The sequence below is a fragment of the Nomascus leucogenys genome, chromosome 17 (assembly GCF_006542625.1).
Source record: "Nomascus leucogenys isolate Asia chromosome 17, Asia_NLE_v1, whole genome shotgun sequence".
Lineage (NCBI taxonomy): Eukaryota > Metazoa > Chordata > Mammalia > Primates > Hylobatidae > Nomascus > Nomascus leucogenys.
In genome coordinates, this window is record NC_044397.1 from 82041827 (window position 1) to 82060304 (window position 18478).

Consider the following 18478-nt stretch of genomic DNA (forward strand, 5'->3'; position numbering starts at 1 on the left):
TTGAGAATCCAAATAATGACTCTCAGTGAGAGCTAGTTTGGTGCCATGTGGGAGTAAATTGGATTTTCTCAAGTCTTTGGTATAACCTTAGAAAGCAAAATTTCCTCTAAATACCTCCCTTACCCGTGCATATGTAGCAAATCCAAAATTTTTGCTGTTAACAGTATATATGGCAAAAGGAATATAGACTGCTTGGTGGAATAATTGTTTATTAAATGGCTGATTTTGATTTTGTTAGCAATATTGTCATGTCAAAATAATTCATGGCTCAAAATTTTCATGGGACGATATGTCAAGTTTTTGCCAGCTGGGCCACAACATCACAAGTATATATATATATATATATATTTTAAATAGCAACAATTTTTTTAAGATGCTAAACCTTTGTGACCAAATTGTGCTTTTTGAAAGCATAAACTTAATTACTTTGTCATCAAAATAGTATCATTGCAAAGGATATAACATTAACTTATCAAATGTCTACCAAAAAGCAAGCAGAGCACTTTACAGGACAGGAAGTTTTGGGGAACAAAATAGAAAATGTGCTTGTCAGTATGGTGGGTGTACGTTTACCCACTATCCTGATATTGACAATTCTGTAGAAATTTCCAAGGCAGAAAAAGACACTAATTGGGAATTATGATACAGATTACTGAGAAAAAAACCACTTCATTATAATCCACATCAAACCTGTGTATGTATTTACTGTAGTGTGTTCTAGTCAATTGACGCAGCCTAAAAGGAAATGCTAGTGTACTTAAAATATCTCAAACAGGTACTGTATATTCTACATAGGAGATTGTCAAATTATAGAGCTATATTGTAAAATAATAAATGGATATTTCACTCTCAAAAAAAACTAGCCACATTTTTCAATAGAGTGCAAAATTGAAAACCCTACTAAAAATGTTCAGAATAATCAAATCTAGAGACAGAAAGATTAGTGGTTGCCTAGGGCTGTGGTGTTTGGGAGGTTTTCTGTGTTGAACAGCGTCTCCCCAAATTCACATCTACCCAGAAGCTCAGAATGTGACCTCGTTTGGAAATGGGGTCTTTACAGGTGTAATTAAAATAAGGTCATACTGGATTGGGGGCCCTATGTTGTCCTTTTTTTGTTTGTATTTTGCTTTTTTTGAGGAGTCTCGCTCTGTCACCCAGGCTGGAATGAAGTGGCGCAATCTCAGTTCACTGCAACCTCTGCCTCCCAGGTTCAAGCAATTCTCCTGCCGCAGCCTCCTGAGTAGCTGGGACTGCAGGTGCACACCACCATACCTGGCTAATTTTTGTATTTTTAGTAGAGACGGGGTTTTGGCATGTTGTCCAGGCTGGTCTCAAACTCCTGACCTCAGGTAACCCACCCGCCTCGGCCTCCCAAAGTTCTGGGATTACAGGCGTGAGCCACAGTGCCCAGCCTTTTTTTTTTTTTTTTTTTTTTTTTTTTTAATGAGACAGGGTCTCAGTCTGTCACCCAGGCTGGAGTGCAGTGGCGCAATCATAGCTCACTACATCCTTGAACTCCTGGGCTCAAGTGATCCTCCCACATCAGCCTTCTGAGTAGCTAGAACTGCAGGTATATACCACACCTGCTTTTTATTTTTTTGTAGAGACAGGGTCTTGAACTCCTAGCCTCAAGTGATCCTACTGCCTTCACCTCCCAAAGTGTTTAAATTACTGACCTGAGCCGCTGTGTCTGGCTCCTATGTTGTCCTTATAAGAAGACCATGTGAAGATACAGAGACACACAGGGAAAAAGCCCATGCGAAGACAGAGACAGAGATTGAAGTGCTGCAGCTACAAGCCAAAGAATGCTGAGGATTGCTGGCAACCACCAGAAGCTAGGGGAGAGGCACGTGTAGTTTCTGCTGCAGACCCTCCAGAAGGAACTAACCCTGCTGACACCTTGATTTAGGAGTGCTGGCTTCCTGAATTGTGAGAGAATAAATTTCTGTTCTTTAAAGCCACCAAGTTGGCAGTAGTTTGTTATGGTAGCCCTAGGAAATACAGGGGCATTGGGGGAAATAGGGAACCATTGCTAATCAGTACAAGATTTCTTTTTGGGGTGATGAAAATGTTCTAAAATTGTGGTGATGGTTGCATAACTCTGTGGGTATACTAAAAACCACTGAATAATACATTTATTTATTTATTTATTTTTAGTCTTGCTCTGTAGCCCAGGCTGGGGTGCAGTGGCTCGATCTCGGCTCACTGCAACCTCTGCCTGTCAGGTGCAAGCAATCCTCCTGCCTCAGTCTCCTGAATAGCTGGGATTACAAATGCACACCACCAGGCCTGGCTAATTTTTGTACTTTTAGTAGAGATGGGGTCTCATCATGTTGGCCAGGGTGATCTTGAACTGCTGACCTCAAATTATCTACCCACCTTGGCCTCCCAAAGTGCTAGGATTACAGGCTTGAGCCACTGTGCCTTGCTTGAATAGTATACTTTAAGTGGTGAATTGTATGGTACATAGATTATATCTCAATAAAGCTGTACATTAAAAAACCCTACACAAATAGAAATATACCTATCATTATGTTTTTCCTAATTCCTTTTTGATTTAAACATTTTTAGGGTTTAAGACTATTATAACCTCTATATAAAGAAAACCGAAAATTAAGAGACACTGCTTCACAAATTCTAAAAACAACCATTACCTAACATACCTGAAGAACAAATAAACTGAGTTGCCTATTTTAAGTTAAAAAATATTTAATATTATCAGATAAAAACAGTGATGGTGACAGCTTTACATGGTTCATTCCATACACAGTAAAAAAGGCAAAGTATTACTAGGAAGGAAATGAGTAGTTGGGTTTGTAAAAGATTTATTGATCACATAAAAGCAATGAATAGGAGATGACATATATTTAACTCATGATTACAAAACTTTTAGAGACAACTAGGTTAAATATCTCATGTTTTGGCTAAGGGAAAAGAATTCATGATCTCTTTACAGAAGTTCAAAGTCAACACTGATATTGTACAACTACCAGTGCTTTTCTAATGATCTAGAAATTTGCTATAAATAGCTTTACTTTTTGCTAGTTAATCACTTACTATGATTGGATTTTATTTAACAGTGAGGACTAAAGAGGCAGAACCCTTTTCTAACCGCTGGATAAAACAGAGACATAAATTAATGATGGGTGCTAAGCTTTACATTTTATGTTAAAAAGATGGAATACATTTAAGTGGATTGAATATATTTCATGAGGAGTTGGACACATTAAACCCCCAAATCTGTTTAGGAAGTTTTGTGAGAAAGTGTGTATATGCCTTGACTCACTCTGGCTTACTTTTAAAATGGAATACATTTGGCACTAAATAAAATAAATAAAGACAAGCAAACTATGTGAGACTAAGCTGCTCCATCTGAGTTGCCCATCTTGACTTACAATTCATACTATTTCTTAGTTCTTGACTGAGCACAAACAGACCTAACCACATAGCACTTCTGTGATGCATGAAAATAGAATCTAGAGCTAAGATAACTGTGCTTCACTGATGAGCCAATCTTCCATTCTGCCAAAATCATAGTTACAAATATGAAATTCATTCAAGAAATTCATATTTTTAACAAATGCTTATACTTTTTCAAGTTTTCTTGCTAGATATGTTCTTGATCTTGTGGCCAGCTAAAATATGATCTTTGAATTAAGGAAATCCATATAAAAGAAACATCTATTTTATAGGAACCTTATTTCCCTTGAGACTTTCTTTACCAAAACACCAAACCAAAACTTTGTCACCAAACTCCTGGAACAAAGCACTGGTGGCTATATTTTAGAGTCTCTGATGAGTCTGAAGTCCACTTATTTTTCATGTTTCAAGGGTCTCTTCATTTGCTCCACAAGTATCGACAACACAAATTAAACAACTTGTGACTGGAAAAGCACGAACTTTGGAGTTGGCAACCCATTTGTCTGTTTCGGTATTATATTCGAGAATGTGTCCTAATCGACCAACACCCTGAAAACCAGCCAAGACATAAACTATAGAGCCAACTGCTGCACACTTCACTGTTACACCCTTCCATGGCATTGGTGAGACCATCTTCCATTCGTTCAACTTAATATCGTAATACTCCACATTGTCCAGACCACCTTCAAAAGAATAAAACATGAACAACATGAAAAACTATATGGACAATTCTAAGGTTTCTTAAAGTAATAACTTTTTGTATTTTTCCAATATTTTATTGTGAAAAATTTCAAACACACAGAAAAATTGTAATAATTTTACAGTGAATGTCCACATAGCCACCACCTAAATTCTTATTTTAACACAATAGAAATTTAATATTTCTTTTCAAATATTGATTTTTTTCTACAAAATTAAATATGTTTTATTTATTCTGGAAAAATGCAAAATAAACCGATCAGTGATTTCCCCTCTGATTAACTTTGATTATAATTATTCAAATGTCTTTCTTTTTCCTCCTATCTTTTAGCACTTTATGGAAAATAGCAATGGACAGAGACAGAAGAAGGAAAATAAGTTATCTATTACACTTAAGTGATGCTTAAATGTACTGACTAAATTGAAGCTTGTGTCTAGATTCAGTTCCGATTCCCTTTCATTTAAGACAATTATTCAAGATTCTTTAGTACATTATTATTTATGAAAACAAAATGCCAAATTTAGTCATTTAAAAATGCAATATTGATATTTGCATGCAATGTTTCATGCAATGATATTTTCATGCAATATTTAGGAAACTTTACCATTTAGGACCTGGATACAAGCCTTAAAACTTGTATTTAAAAAGTTTTTAAAGGTTTTTTAAAGTTCAAATATTTCTATTGCTCAATAGTTCTTTTTTTTTTTTTTTTTTTGAGACGGAGTCTCGCTGTCGCCCAGGCTGGAGTGCAGTGGTGGGATCTCGGCTCACTGCAGGCTCCGCCCCCCGGGGTTCACGCCATTCTCCTGCCTCAGCCTCCCGAGTAGCTGGGACTACAGGCGCCCGCCACCTCGCCTGGCTAATTTTCTGTATTTTTAGTAGAGACAGGGTTTCACCGTGTTAGCCAGGATGGTCTCGATTTCCTGACCTTGTGATCCGCCCGCCTCGGCCTCCCAAAGTGCTGGGATTACAGGCGTGAGCCACCGCGCCCGGCCTACTCAATAGTTCTTAAGCTGGTGCGACATCATTCCCCAGGAGGTATCTGGGAATGTATAGGAGCCATCTAAAATTGTCACAATGACTGGTGACCACTGCGACATTTCATAAACTAGAATGTTTAACATCCTGAGATATTTTATCAAGTATGTTAATTCCCAGAAACTATAAAAATAGATATAATAATATACATGGTAAATGCTTCTATCTAGATTTTTAAAAATGCTTCAATAACTTAAGGAAGTATCAGCAAACTCATCAGGAAAGTGGAACAGTGAATTAACATCACATACCTAAACCATTCTGACCACCCACAGCAAATATCTTGTCTTTTACAAATACCAGCCCATGATTCTTCCTGGCTTCAATCATTGGACACAGCTCAGTCCATCTGAAAAAATTAAAGTTTTTAGTGTGCTTGTTTACAGGAAGTAAAAGAACTCATACTAATGAGAAAGGTCTATTATTCTAATTAAGTGCTCATTTACTACTCACATATGTGTACATACACACACAAAATGCCTAGAAGGGTAGAAAACAAAAGTTTAACAATGATTATGGGTAATTTATTAATACATGGGGAAAACAGGGATTTTATTCCTTTCAATTCTCATAGGATATAAGAAAATGAGGATATCTATTAAAAAACATGTTTTTAGAGGAAATCCATTTCCTAAGGTTCATAAAAACTTGTAATATGGGAACAAAAAAGAAGAGGAAGATACTTAGAAGATAAAGAAATAATTCTTTTTTCTTTCTTCACACCTCTGCTGGCAGGAAATATGAACTAGTTCTATCACACATAGCTTTAATTATTATTTATATATGCGTAAGTAAAACACAAACTTATAATGGGCCTCAGGCAATCAGGAAATTAATAGTATCTGTTACTATTCACATGTCCATCTTTAAATCTACACTAAGAACTTTATGCTGCTCTGGTAACAAAGAAGTACTATCATTCTGTCAAGTTTAATACCTCATGTTGCTCTGTTCACAGCCACTATTATATAAATAATGAAACTGAGAATATAAATGTGGACCCAAGTGTTAAAGGATATTAATTCACAGGTTGCAGCATTATACATATATACACAGACAATCGAGTTTAGTTATTTTTTTCTGAGATTTAATACCTTCTTCTGCATACACTCCCAAGTCTGACGTTTGTGATTGTGAAGGTGGTACTGGCACACAGGCTTGTGCTTTTAGCAGCTAACTTAAACCAAGAGACGCCAAACAACAGTAAGGACAACAACAAAAGGAAAACTTGGCATAAGTGTAACTCTCTATAATTATTGTTTATATCTCTTCTTTAAAATAATCTGATGGCCGGACGGGCGCGGTGGCTCACGCCTGTAATCCCACTATGTTGGGAGGCCGAGGCGGGCAGATCATGAGGTCAGGCAATCGAGACCACCCTGGCTAACGCGGTGAAACCCCGTCTCTACTAAAAATACAAAAAATTAGCCAGGCCTGGCGGCGGGCGCCTGTAGTCCCAGCTACTCGGGAGGCTGAGGCAGGAGAATGGCGTGAACCCGGGAGGCGGAGCTTACAGTGAGCCGAGATCGCGCCACTGCACTCCAGCCTGGGCGACAGAGGGAGACTCCGTCTCAAGAAACAAACAAACAAAAAACAATTTGATGAATTTAACTTTATAAATTAACTTTATAATTAAGGCACAATGATTAACTCTGAAATATTAACAATTCTTTTGTCTTACATTTATGTATTGTTTTAAAAATGGTTTGACAGTCACCACTCTCATTTTCAAAGGACTCTATTAAGGTGAGGTGGACCGCATGGCTCCTGTTTTTAGGAAAAACACACACGCTCATCCAGGTGAAATGACCGGCATACAGCTTGGAAGTGGGAGAGCAGTAAAAACTAGTTATTCACTGCCCTGCACGTAGTGAGATTCATAGACTCAGCTATCATCATGCATTAAACATAGTATTTGACTTGGAAAAATTCCATTTACACACCACTTTCTTCTCCAAATATAATGTTAATGATATAAAAAGAGAGCATGTCTTTTTTTTTTTTTTTTTTTTTTTTTTGAGATGGAGTCTTGCTCTTTCTCCCAGGCCAGAGTGCAGTGGCGTGATCTAGGCTCACTGCAAGTTCCACCTCCCGGGTTCACGCCATTCTCCTGCCTCAGCCTCCCGAGTAGCTGGGACTACAGGCGCCCGCCACCGCGCCCAGCTAATTTTTTGTGTTTTTAGTAGAGACGGGGTTTCACCGTGTTAGCCAGGATGGTCTCGATCTCCTGACCTCATGATCCGCCCGCCTCGGCCTCCCAAAGTGCTAGGATTACAGGCGTGAGCCACCGCGCCCAGCGAGAGCATGTCTTTATGTATATCTAAATCTCCTGAAGGTTTAGAAAAAAATTTTCACAAATTCCCCTTCCTCCTATAATTCTCATGCAAAGTACATACTAGGTCCCTGCTATCTGCAATCTGAAGTTTAATGTTTAGAAGCGTTTTTTCACCTGTAATCCCAGCACTTTGGGAGGCCGAGGCGGGCAGATCACGAGGTCAAGAGATGGAGACCATCCTGGCCAACGTGGTGAAACCCTGTCTCTACTAAAAATACAAAATTATCCCGTGTGCTGGCATGCGCCTGTAATCCCAGCTACTCAGGAGGCTGAGGCAGGAGAATCGCTTGAACCTGGGAGGCAGAAGTTGCAGTGAGCCGAGATTGTGACACTGCATTCCAGCATGGTGACAGAGCGAGACTCCGTCTCAAAAAGAAAAAAAAAAGAAAAAAGCATTTCTTAAAATTCTGACTGCTCGGCCGGGCGCGGTGGCTCACGCTTGTAATCCCAGCACTTTGGGAGGCCGAGGCGGGCGGATCACGAGGTCAGGAGATCGAGACCACGGTGAAACCCCGTCTCTACTAAAACTACAAAAAAAAAAATTAGCCGGGCGTGGTGGCGGGCGCCTGTAGTCCCAGCTACTCGGAGAGGCTGAGGCAGGAGAATGGCGTGAACCTGGGAGGCGGAGCCTGCAGTGAGCCGAGATCGCGCCACTGCACTCCAGCCTGGGCGACAGCGAGACTCCGTCTCAAAAAAAAAAAAAAAAAAAAAAAAATTCTGACTGCTCAAACTGTGTCACATTGTCTCCACAGACATAATTTATTTCTTTCTTCAGTTTGTTACTTTATTATGAGCTTCTGCTCCTCTCCATCTTTTTAAAAATTGATTTTAAAAATGTGATACATAATACATGTACATATTTTTATGGTACCTGTGATATTTTGACACGTGTATACAATGTGTACTGATCAAGTCAGAGTAACTGGGATATCCAGCACCTGAAACATTTATCTTTCCTTTAGTTTCTTTTTGGGCTAGGGAGGGAACCCAGGCCTCCCATGTGGCTGCAGAGGAATATCTTTTCTTTGTGTTGGAAACATTTCAATTCTTATCTAGCTATTTTGAAATATACAATAAATTATTGTTAACTATAGTCTCCCTACTGTACTACTGAATATTAGAACTTATCCTATCTACTGTATTTCTGTACTTGTTAACCAACCTCTGGTAACCATCATTCTACCCTCTATCTCCATGAGATCAACGTTTTTAGCTCCCACATGAGTGACAACATGTGTTATTTGTGTTTCTATGGTCCATAAGGCTTAGTTTTTCAGCTTCCAATTAAACATATTCTAATTATAAAACACTTAAAATGTCAAAATTGGGAAGAAATTCTTATAAAAAATAACTTGGCTGGCTAGATAACTTTTTGTTTTTGTTTTTGTTTTTGAGACAGAGTTTCGCTCTTGTTGCCCTGGCTGCAGTGCAATGGCGTGATCTCAGCTCACTACAACCTCCACCTCCCAGGTTCACACGATTCTCCTGCCTCAGCCTCCTGAATAGCTGGGATTACAGGCACGCGCCATTCCCGGCTAATTTTTTTTGGTATTTTTAGACGAGACGGAGTTTCACCATGTTGGTCAGGCTGGTCTCGAACTCCTGACCTCAGATGATCCACCAGCCTCGGCCTCCCAAAGTGCTGGGATTACAGGTGTGAACCACCACACCTGGACTAGGTAACATTTTTAAAAGGAAATAATATAACATTTATTTTGAGAGTTGGATAATTATATTCACACTAGCTTCTCATTTGTGAAAATTTAAGGGCATTGAAGGGAACATAGAGAATTCAAATTTAAGCTCAATATATATAAAATGAAAGAAATGCTAGGTCTTGTAAGTTTTTAAATATTCCTGAAACTGAATATTCACCTAGTTTTAAAAAATACAGAAGCTGCAGAACTCCTTTATATTTTTACTTTGAACAAAAGTAAGTAAAAAATCAATATTAATTTACATTGATAGTGCCTGAATAAAGATGTAAAAATTTAGAAACCTGGAGTTTTTATGGTTATGGCTTCTCTTTTAAGAGATTTTTTAGAAATAAAAAATAATTAGACAGCAGAATGAATCAGTTTTCCAACTAGTATGCTGTAACACTTTTTGAGCCTAGGGTTTATGGGAAGTAAGGTAGAGGTTCACATAAAAGGGAGCAAAGTTGATAAACATCTTTAGCAAAAGACAAATTTCAAGACAACTTGCTTTTCTATTATTTGCATTGGAAAGAAGTTATTGATTATGCTTCCTTAAATCTTTTAAAATATGTGGGAATCATAGATAAATGCACATAATTAATCATATTTTATAATTAAGCTCTTATTTCTTAATTATTATTATTTTTTTTGAGATGGAGTCTTGCTCTGTCACCCAGGCTGGAGTGCTGTGGCACAATCTTGCCTCACCGCAACCTCCGCCTCCCAGGTTCAAGCAATTTTCCTGCTTCAGCCTCCCCAGTAGTGGAGTACAGGCACGTGCCACAACACCCAGCTAGTTTTTGTATTTTTAGTAGAGACGGGGTTTTGCCATGTTGGCCAGGCTGATCTCATACTCCCGACCTCAAGTGATCCGCCTGCCTCCGCCTCCCAAAGTGCTGGGATTATAGGCGTGAGCCACCATGCCTGGCCTCTTATTTCTTAATTTTAAAAAAAGCAGTAGCTGGAGTTGAAGGCTTCCATGTTTTCTGGTTTGGCAATATTTCCTAAATATAAAACTTCAAGCACGAGAGTTTTGATGCAACTCTGGCATAACATTTTAGTGAACGTATTTACCCAGTAACTTGTTCTAGTGAGGGAAGAACAATGGGCAATCCAGCCATATGATCAAGTGACTTTTCTTATCAAAGCTCTTTGGATGTTTCCATAAAAGGTACGACTAGGGTATCATCTGTTTTATGTCCTCATCAGCTTTAATGTCACTACTCACAACCCATGCCCTCGTCCCCTCTCCATTATTCAATGATTAGCACATTTCCTTTGGCCTCATTGAATGTGTTCCATCATTAATTACACTGAATGTGTTCCATCATTAACTACAAGAAAAACTGGCTAACCAGTTATTTCTTTAGCATTTTACCTTTTTGACACACTTTGCCTTTTTAAAAGCAGTTGATTTAAGAGTAATTTTATTTAATAAACATGAATCTAAGCATACTTAGGAAGTTTACACCTAAAAAGAACTAGGGAGGCATGATTTATTAATGCCATGAGCCAATATCTAATATTTCTACTTAAGGACAAATTTATTGCTGATCATAAATTCCCCCCTCCTGCTCTACATTTCCTGACCGCTCAAACAAAAACATTTTATGAGTTGATGAATCAATCAGATGTACGTCATTCATAGGCATTTATTGCACGCAGAACCAGAAAGAAAGAGGTTCCCATGGGGTGTAAGTTCAAGCCATTTCTGGTATAAGGAAAGGTCCACGTCATAAACATGCCACTGACCCTCGCACTCTCAAAAGTTTATATACACTCTTCCCTCAAGGACAAAATTCTTCTGTTGGGTTCCTCTGGTCTTTTGACATCTCCTACAGAGCTTATAGGATACAATTAACTATAAAATAAGTTTTAAATAGATACATACGTTTCTGTGGCAGGATCATAAACTTCACAGGAATTAAGCACTCTCCCAGAAACATTGTTTCCTAAACTTCCACCACAAACATAGATCAGGCCATTGGCTTCCACCATCCCATGGCTGCAGCGCTGGGTCAGCATGCTGGGCTTTGTGTGCCAGCTTTCAGTTCTCGTATCATAGCACTCAAATAAATACAGAGCTGAGTTTCCTGTAAAAGAAAAAAGGCCCCATCATGCTTAACTTTAGTGTGTGTGGGGGTTTGGAGAGAACTGACTGTAGATCTTATTAGTTAAGGAAGGAAGAATTTAGAGTCATACGGCCATTTTCATACTCAATCAACAACAACAACGCAGTGTAGGAATAGTTTAAGAAAATGCTAATAATCCTGTTTGTATGGACCCTGGAAAACATCCTTAGAAGGATCTGTTGGAAATACTTATTTATTGGTAATTAAACTCTAGAAAAAGAAATTTGATTTCAAAAGAAAAATTAAAGGAGAAGCCTTATATATGTCTTCAAGCCCCATTATGCATGACGGGAATTATCCATACTTCAAATGTTTATATAAAGTGGAAAAGCATAATAGTTCCTTACAGATGGTAGACCCACACCTTAAAATATGAAAACTACTTTCTGATCATATTCTTATTTAATATTCTGGAATAGCTACAGCACTATTAACAAAACTATACTTACTAACTATTCTCAGTTAGTGTGGTATATCCTGAAATCACACTGGTCCCTGCTTGAGTATATTCTCACAATATTGATGTATATTTCTGATGTATTTTCATTACACAATTTAAAGGCAAAACATACATTCATCATGTTTTGAAACTTCTACACACTGTAGGAGTTCAATAAAAATTTTTAGAAATGATATTATTAAAGATTAAGTGCTTTTTTTTCCTTCCCAAGGACAAAAAATTTTAGAAGTTACCAAACTATTTCTCATCTCCCACCATTCTGGGCTAATATCAAATGATTTAAAAACAACAACACCTTTATAATTCTCCGTTGCAACTAAGGTCTGTGAAAAGTAAAGATTAGAAAATAACAACTAGAAGAAGCAATGGTCATGACCAAAAATAACTTATTTTTAACTTTTTAAACATTCGTGATTTGGTAGGTTCAAGGGTGGACACTATGGGAAAATATATAGTATATAGTAGATTAAAAAAAACTACTATTCAAGCTAAAAACACACTTAGCAAAGTCTGAAGAAATGAAGTTATCTGCAGTACCACGGAACAGTTACCCTCTATCATCTTTAGGATTTATTGTATTTGAAATATTCTACATTATAACAGTCTGTGAAGAATGCTTTTAAAGAGAGGAAATGGTTACATTTAGGAAATAATGATTTTTCTTGTTTTCATTTGACATATAGTTGGGGGTAAAAACATAAGTATGCAGACCAAAAGTATAACCGTTTACTTGGTCTTCCTAGTTTTCTTTATTAGCCCATTATTTAAGCTAAAGAAATTACTTGAAAATGAAAGCATATAAAAGCTATTATGTGTCTAGTCTGCACCTAGAATATTCATTTAGAAAAATTATTCATTTAGAAAAAGAGCACTACTGGACACTAACACACTATCCAATAAGAAAGGTTTTTATATCCACACCCACAACCCATTCTGCTCAATAAGCATAAATACCACTACAGTCATTAAAAACTTAAAGAATAAAACAATGAAGAAGAGCATTTTTTTCTAATAAAAAGCAAAACTAATACAAATTTTAAAAGCCTGAATATAGTAATGAGTTCTTAAAGAGTCTATAAGTTGAACTCTGAAATCTTTAAGACAAATAATATTATGTAGCCCAAATAATTTAGAACTATAATTCAGATAATGTCAATTAATGCTCCATTATGATAAAAAATGGGCCATTAATCTAGGAAGCTAAAGTTCTGTAATTTAATGGTTTGTAAAGCAATGACATAAACCTTCAGAGAGATGAGCTCTAAAATGTGACAAACACATATTTAAATTACCAAGAAAGTATCTGGACAAATAATACCACCTGTTTATTTAAATATGAAAGCCAAGATACTTGGCTTTAAAGCATTTGCCCCAAACCAAAATACTTAAGAAGTCCTTACCTACTTCTGAACCTCCAGATGTATAAATTTTGCCTTCTGCAGCACATGCAGCGAGGCTGTCTCGAGGCGTCGGAGGACCCAGTTTCGAATACCAGCTATCTTTCACTACATTATAGCAGTCCATTCGCTTTATTGGGAAAAGCTGAGAGCCTCCCAAAATGTATACTACATTGTCCCAAAACACGCATGCTGCATCTCTTCGTTTTTCAAAGGGGCAGCGGATGTCTGTCCAGCTATAATCCTGTAGCAGAAAAGGACAGGAAGCTTTCAGTAAGGAAAAAAACATAACTGAAAAGGACAATGCAAAGACATAGTTAAAAAAAATATAAGAATATGTTAATTTATTAGACTACACATACAAATGTTTGGCTTGAGACTATTACCAGTTTAATCTTGTGTGGTTTCTGCAGAATGTTGATTAGATGGGGCGGAGGGCAGAAGGCAGGCACATGACTGCTTTGGGTCCTTTCTGGCTCTAACATAAACTTAAATATATTTGGATATACCATCACCACCCTGTCTTCCATTCCTTCTGTTATTGAAGATAATACAAGAAGATTCTAAAATAAGTTGTTTTACTATTTTTAAAAAGCTTCTTTTCAAATGTAAAGGTCTCCATCCCTTCCCTGCCAGGGATATAAGTGATATAAGTAATCAATGGATAATATAAAGCTCAAATTGCCATTATCCTACTGATAATCTAAAGCCAGAAGGTATTTTGTGGACTTATTAATTTTCTATATTGAGTTGAGCCAATGTAGTCAGCTGGACTTTAAAACTGTTGATGTTTATAAGGAAATACTTGAGTAATCTCTTTTGAGTACTCTAGATACTCACTTTTCACCCCAATAATTTGAAATATACACCTATCAGTACTTGACAGTAAGGGCTGTTCACAGCATCTGTTTCTTCACTATGTTTGATAGCATCAAAGAATGCTTGTGCCGCCCTTCCATGTATGTGCAGGGGGGGATGCCCCTAAAGTTACAGTATCTCGGACCCTCCCCTTTTTTGAGATAGGAAGCTACAGCGTTCCTATTTTCTGAAAATAATCAGAGTCAGATGGAATTCATACCATTCCCAATATCACCAAGGAAAGCAGTATGTGTGATTATTGAGTTTCCTTTGAGAAAATAAGACTCACAACCTGTGATCGTATCTAGTGTTTCAGGCATTCATTAAAGTATCACAGAACATCAGGAATGGTCTCTTAGGAAAGCAAGAGCCCCTAATGTAGAACACTTTGACTCCTGACAAAGATGAACATTCTGCTTTTTAGGTGACCAGGAAAATGGAGCCTTAATAGCTTAGGATTTTATTCTCAAATTAGGATCAATATCCCCCTAGGTTACTCAGTGGTGGGCACACCAAAACAATGTGATAAACATAACATGTTGGTGAAACTTCAATTCCATTCAATAAACACTTGAAAAACTGGGGGAAAATATTTTCACTTGTTCTCTTAGAGAAACTGTATACCACAGAATGAAATAAAGAGATAAAATAATGATCATATTGTACAGGTAACAATCCCTCAAAGATAAACTAAATCATTCTCTTAAATGTTCTTCATATCTATTCATAATTCCTATCTAATCAGGTTTATGTAGCAGAGAAATACAATTTCATGAACTGCATTAACTCAGTGAATCTCAAATCTTGTCACTCTTACCCCTAATTTATTTGACATTTATTACTTGAGAGCTATATGGGAAACTTTTTTTTTTTTTTTTTTGCCGATTATAGTACCTAGATACTGTATGTAGTTGGGGGCGGGGGGTGGTGCGGGAAGAATAGAAGGGAAGTCAGTCTTGTCAGCTCAGTGGGTATGACTGTTGGGCATTACCCTAGTGATGAAACTAGTTCCAACCTGGGCTTGCAGCTGAAGGCAGTGCTATTTCTTGCTCCCTGCAATAGGGAAATCTAGAGGAATATGCAGTTCCCATGTTAGCAAGAAGATGGAAAAATAACATTAGAGTCACAGATGGGAAGGTGTATGTGTGTGGGCAGGGTCAGGGAGCTGTTACCCTAAAAATATGATGTGATTCAGTTAAGTTTTACTGAGTATCTATTCCATGCAAGTTCTTAGGTGCTGAGATGTGAAATTCGGAAAATTGGAAAGCCTGGAAAAGATATGGGTAGAAAGATTTCTTAAATTTTGATATATCTCTCATCATACACATGTATACATGTAGACACATCCATGTATAAAGTCCTGTCTTCCTTGGTCCTAGTCAGCCTTTCTTGCCTCTGCTGTGATATGCCATGCTATACTTTTTTCTAAGATCAGGACTGCTTTCCTTTTTGTAGGTTTTCCTGATTTCTTTCTTCTGAATCCTTACCACTTGAAGTCCAGGCTTGATGACTGAGCACTCCATTGTATCTTGCCCTGTGTGATTTTCTAGCTGTAATACAATAGTTCTCATTGCTCCTACAAGAGTAAAAGCTTTGGGCTGGATGGGGTGGCTCATGGCTGTAATCCCAGCATTTTTGGAGGGAGAGGCGGGCAGATCACCTGAGGTCAGGTGTTCAAGACCAGCCTGGCCAACATGGTGAAACCCTATCTCTACTAAAAATACAAAAAATTAGCCGGGCATGGTGGCAGGCACCTGTAATCCCTGCTACTCGGGAGGCTGAGGCAGGAGAGTTGCTTGAACCTGGAAAGCAGAAGTTGCAGTGAGCCGAGATCATGCCATCACACTCCAGCCTGAGCAACAAGAGCGAAACTCCGTCTCCAAACAAACAAACAAACAAAAAGAGTAAAAGCTTCTTGGGGGTGATAAGTTGTAAATATTTTCTCTAAATGCCTCAAGGCAAAAGATCAGTGTGATGTTTTCCTTCAAAGTAAGGACTGATTTTATATAATGTATTCTGAAAACACACAGATCCTCAAATAATAGAAATGTTGTAGTAAAAAGGCAACCACAATCCAAAATGAAATACTTTTCATTTTTAATACCTGAGAAAGTTATTTTGGGTCATTCTGAGAGAAAATCGAGGGATTTTCTCGATTTTAGGGAAGGCAGGGTCTTAGGGAAAAAAGGAGCAAAATTACCAAAACTTTAAGATTTCTTAGAGAAACCACAGGGAATCAACCCAACTTGAGTTTAAGATGACTAAATTACAAGTACTTTCTCTTAAGCCATTATTTGATATATCTTAGTTTCTAAGGGCTTTAAAAAAGGTCATACACCTATGGTGACAATCTACATGAAAAGCAGGTTTATGCCAGATGCCAGAACATTCCTAGAAGTAATTTCATGAGAAACACATAGAAACAGTTCTGGCTTCATTCATCTTAGGAGGACACAAAGAATGTAGTTCAAAGGAACTGGGAAACTTGGGTATGAAGCCAGGCTCTGTATGGAGGAGCTATGGATCTCAATTAGGGTCACTTAACTTCTAAGGGACTTTATCTGTACAACAAAATGACTGAACTAGATGACCAAAGGTCTCTTCCCTTTCAGTCCTAACATCCAATGATCTTAGAATCCAAATGATTTAGGATGTATCCCTAACCAAATAGCTACTATTAATTTATTAGTTATTAAGTACTTACCTTTCCAGGAACTATGCTGAAATATTTTAAAACATCATCTTGTTTAATTTCCTTAATAACTCTATAAGGTAATATACTCATTTACAGATAAGAAAACTAAGAGATATTAAGTAACTTATCAAAGGTCACATAGAAAATGGTGAACCCAAGATCTTAATCTAAATCCATCTGACTCCAAAGCTGTGTCTTTAGCCCCTGCGCTGCTTCTCTAAAAGTCTTTCATGGCCTACTAGAAAGAACAAAGGACTGGGAGTAGAGTGATCGGGGTTCCTCTTGTCACTGTTGTGTTTCTAGCAAAGTGATTCTGCGCACTTGAATTGTCATTGTTGGATCTCAACAGCCTCATCTATAAAATCAGGAGGTTAGCAGGATGGCTGCTGAGGTCCTGCACAATCTCCATATCTTTTCACTTATAAGCACAATGCTCAACCACCAAAAGCACAGCTGCTGTGAAACTAGTTTTTCTCCATGTGTTTGTATAGTATTTGGCCCAGGGCTCAGCATACTGAGGGAATGTTTTCATTGAGTGATAGTTCACATTTGTAGAAAAGTATATATCATACAGTTGGGCCACCCTCATTTTTGACTTTGCTAATGTCAGAGACTGTAGATGCTGTACTCTGCTCCTGGTTTGTACCAGTTCTTCATTGCAGCACTATCTTTATGTTACACTGGCTCCAGCTGGCATCTTATCACTATGGCTCCTGGTTCTGTGGTGGCTGCACCACTGAAAACCAGAGGGACCTGTAACCAACCAACCGGCAGCTCCTGGGGTGAGGGCCAGGCTTTCATCTCCTGTTTTTGTAAATCCAAATAGTTTCCACTTTCATCCTTTGCTAGAGCAATTTTTCTCCTAGGAATTTATCCTAAAGAAAAAACTGGACAGTGTACAAAGCTGGCAGATATAAAGGTGATTCACTGCAGGAGTATTTTAACAGGAAAAAACTGTAAATCGACCAAATTTGTTTGATGAAGACAGCTATTAAATTATGGTGTATCCTTGTGATGGAATATTCTACAGCCCTTCAAAAGGGTGATAGTCTCACTGATGTGAAAATATCTCCATAATAAAATGGTGAGAGTAAAATACATTTTGTAAAATTGCATGTAGGCATGATCCCATATTTGTAAAATGTAAAGACTGAAATGATGTTCACTAACTACTGATAACTGTCTTTGGACGCTGGGGGCGCTTTGGCTTTCTCCTTTATATCTTGCTATATTTGAATTTTCTACAAAGAATATGTATTTTTTTAAAAAAATAACAAAAATACAATGAATGGTACCAAAAATATGGTACCAAGAAAACAACTACTTTTCTCAGCAGAAGCCTATATTAGTGCTAAATGTTTTAACAGGAATTTAATTCAAACTAATTTAAAGGCTTTAAGAATTGAGAAACACAAATAGCTATTATATTATGAGACTAAATTTCAACTATAGGACAGATTAGAGGCAGTCTTTGCTTTCCTTCCAAATAGCACGTTCTTAAGGGCACTCTGGTTTTCCAGAAGCGAACACTTGATCATGTCAAGTAATTTCACAGGATGTATCCATATTTTGAAATATGCTCATTTTCAGTAGAGTCACACAAATATTACTGGAAACATATTAACCTCCTTAAGTCCAGAAAGAAATTTAGTAATTAGCCATTATGAAAAATACTCTTGTAACTCAAATTCTTCAACAACAGTAACATTGTAGCTCAATAGCTTCCACAGTTGGGGAGGAGGAGGG

At 37.6% G+C, this 18478-nt stretch overlaps 1 protein-coding gene across 6 annotated transcripts in view; it reads right to left on the bottom strand.

Annotated features, from left to right (window-relative positions):
* Positions 1-2691: 2691 nt before the first annotated feature.
* KLHL7 (kelch like family member 7) overlaps positions 2692-18478 on the bottom strand; it is a 71583-nt gene continuing 55796 nt past the window's right edge. For 4 of the 6 annotated variants that reach the window (XM_003270389.4, XM_030795698.1, XM_003270391.4 and 1 more), the window contains 4 exons: positions 13183-13423; positions 11082-11283; positions 5410-5507; positions 2692-4103 (listed from right to left, as the gene is read on the bottom strand). In XM_003270389.4, the coding sequence (XP_003270437.1) occupies positions 3820-4103; positions 5410-5507; positions 11082-11283; positions 13183-13423 (825 nt within the window). In that variant the 3' untranslated portion in view covers positions 2692-3819. The remainder of the gene's footprint in view (positions 4104-5409; positions 5508-11081; positions 11284-13182; positions 13424-18478) is intronic. The other 2 variants (XM_030795702.1, XM_030795699.1) reach the window with 1 other exon arrangement.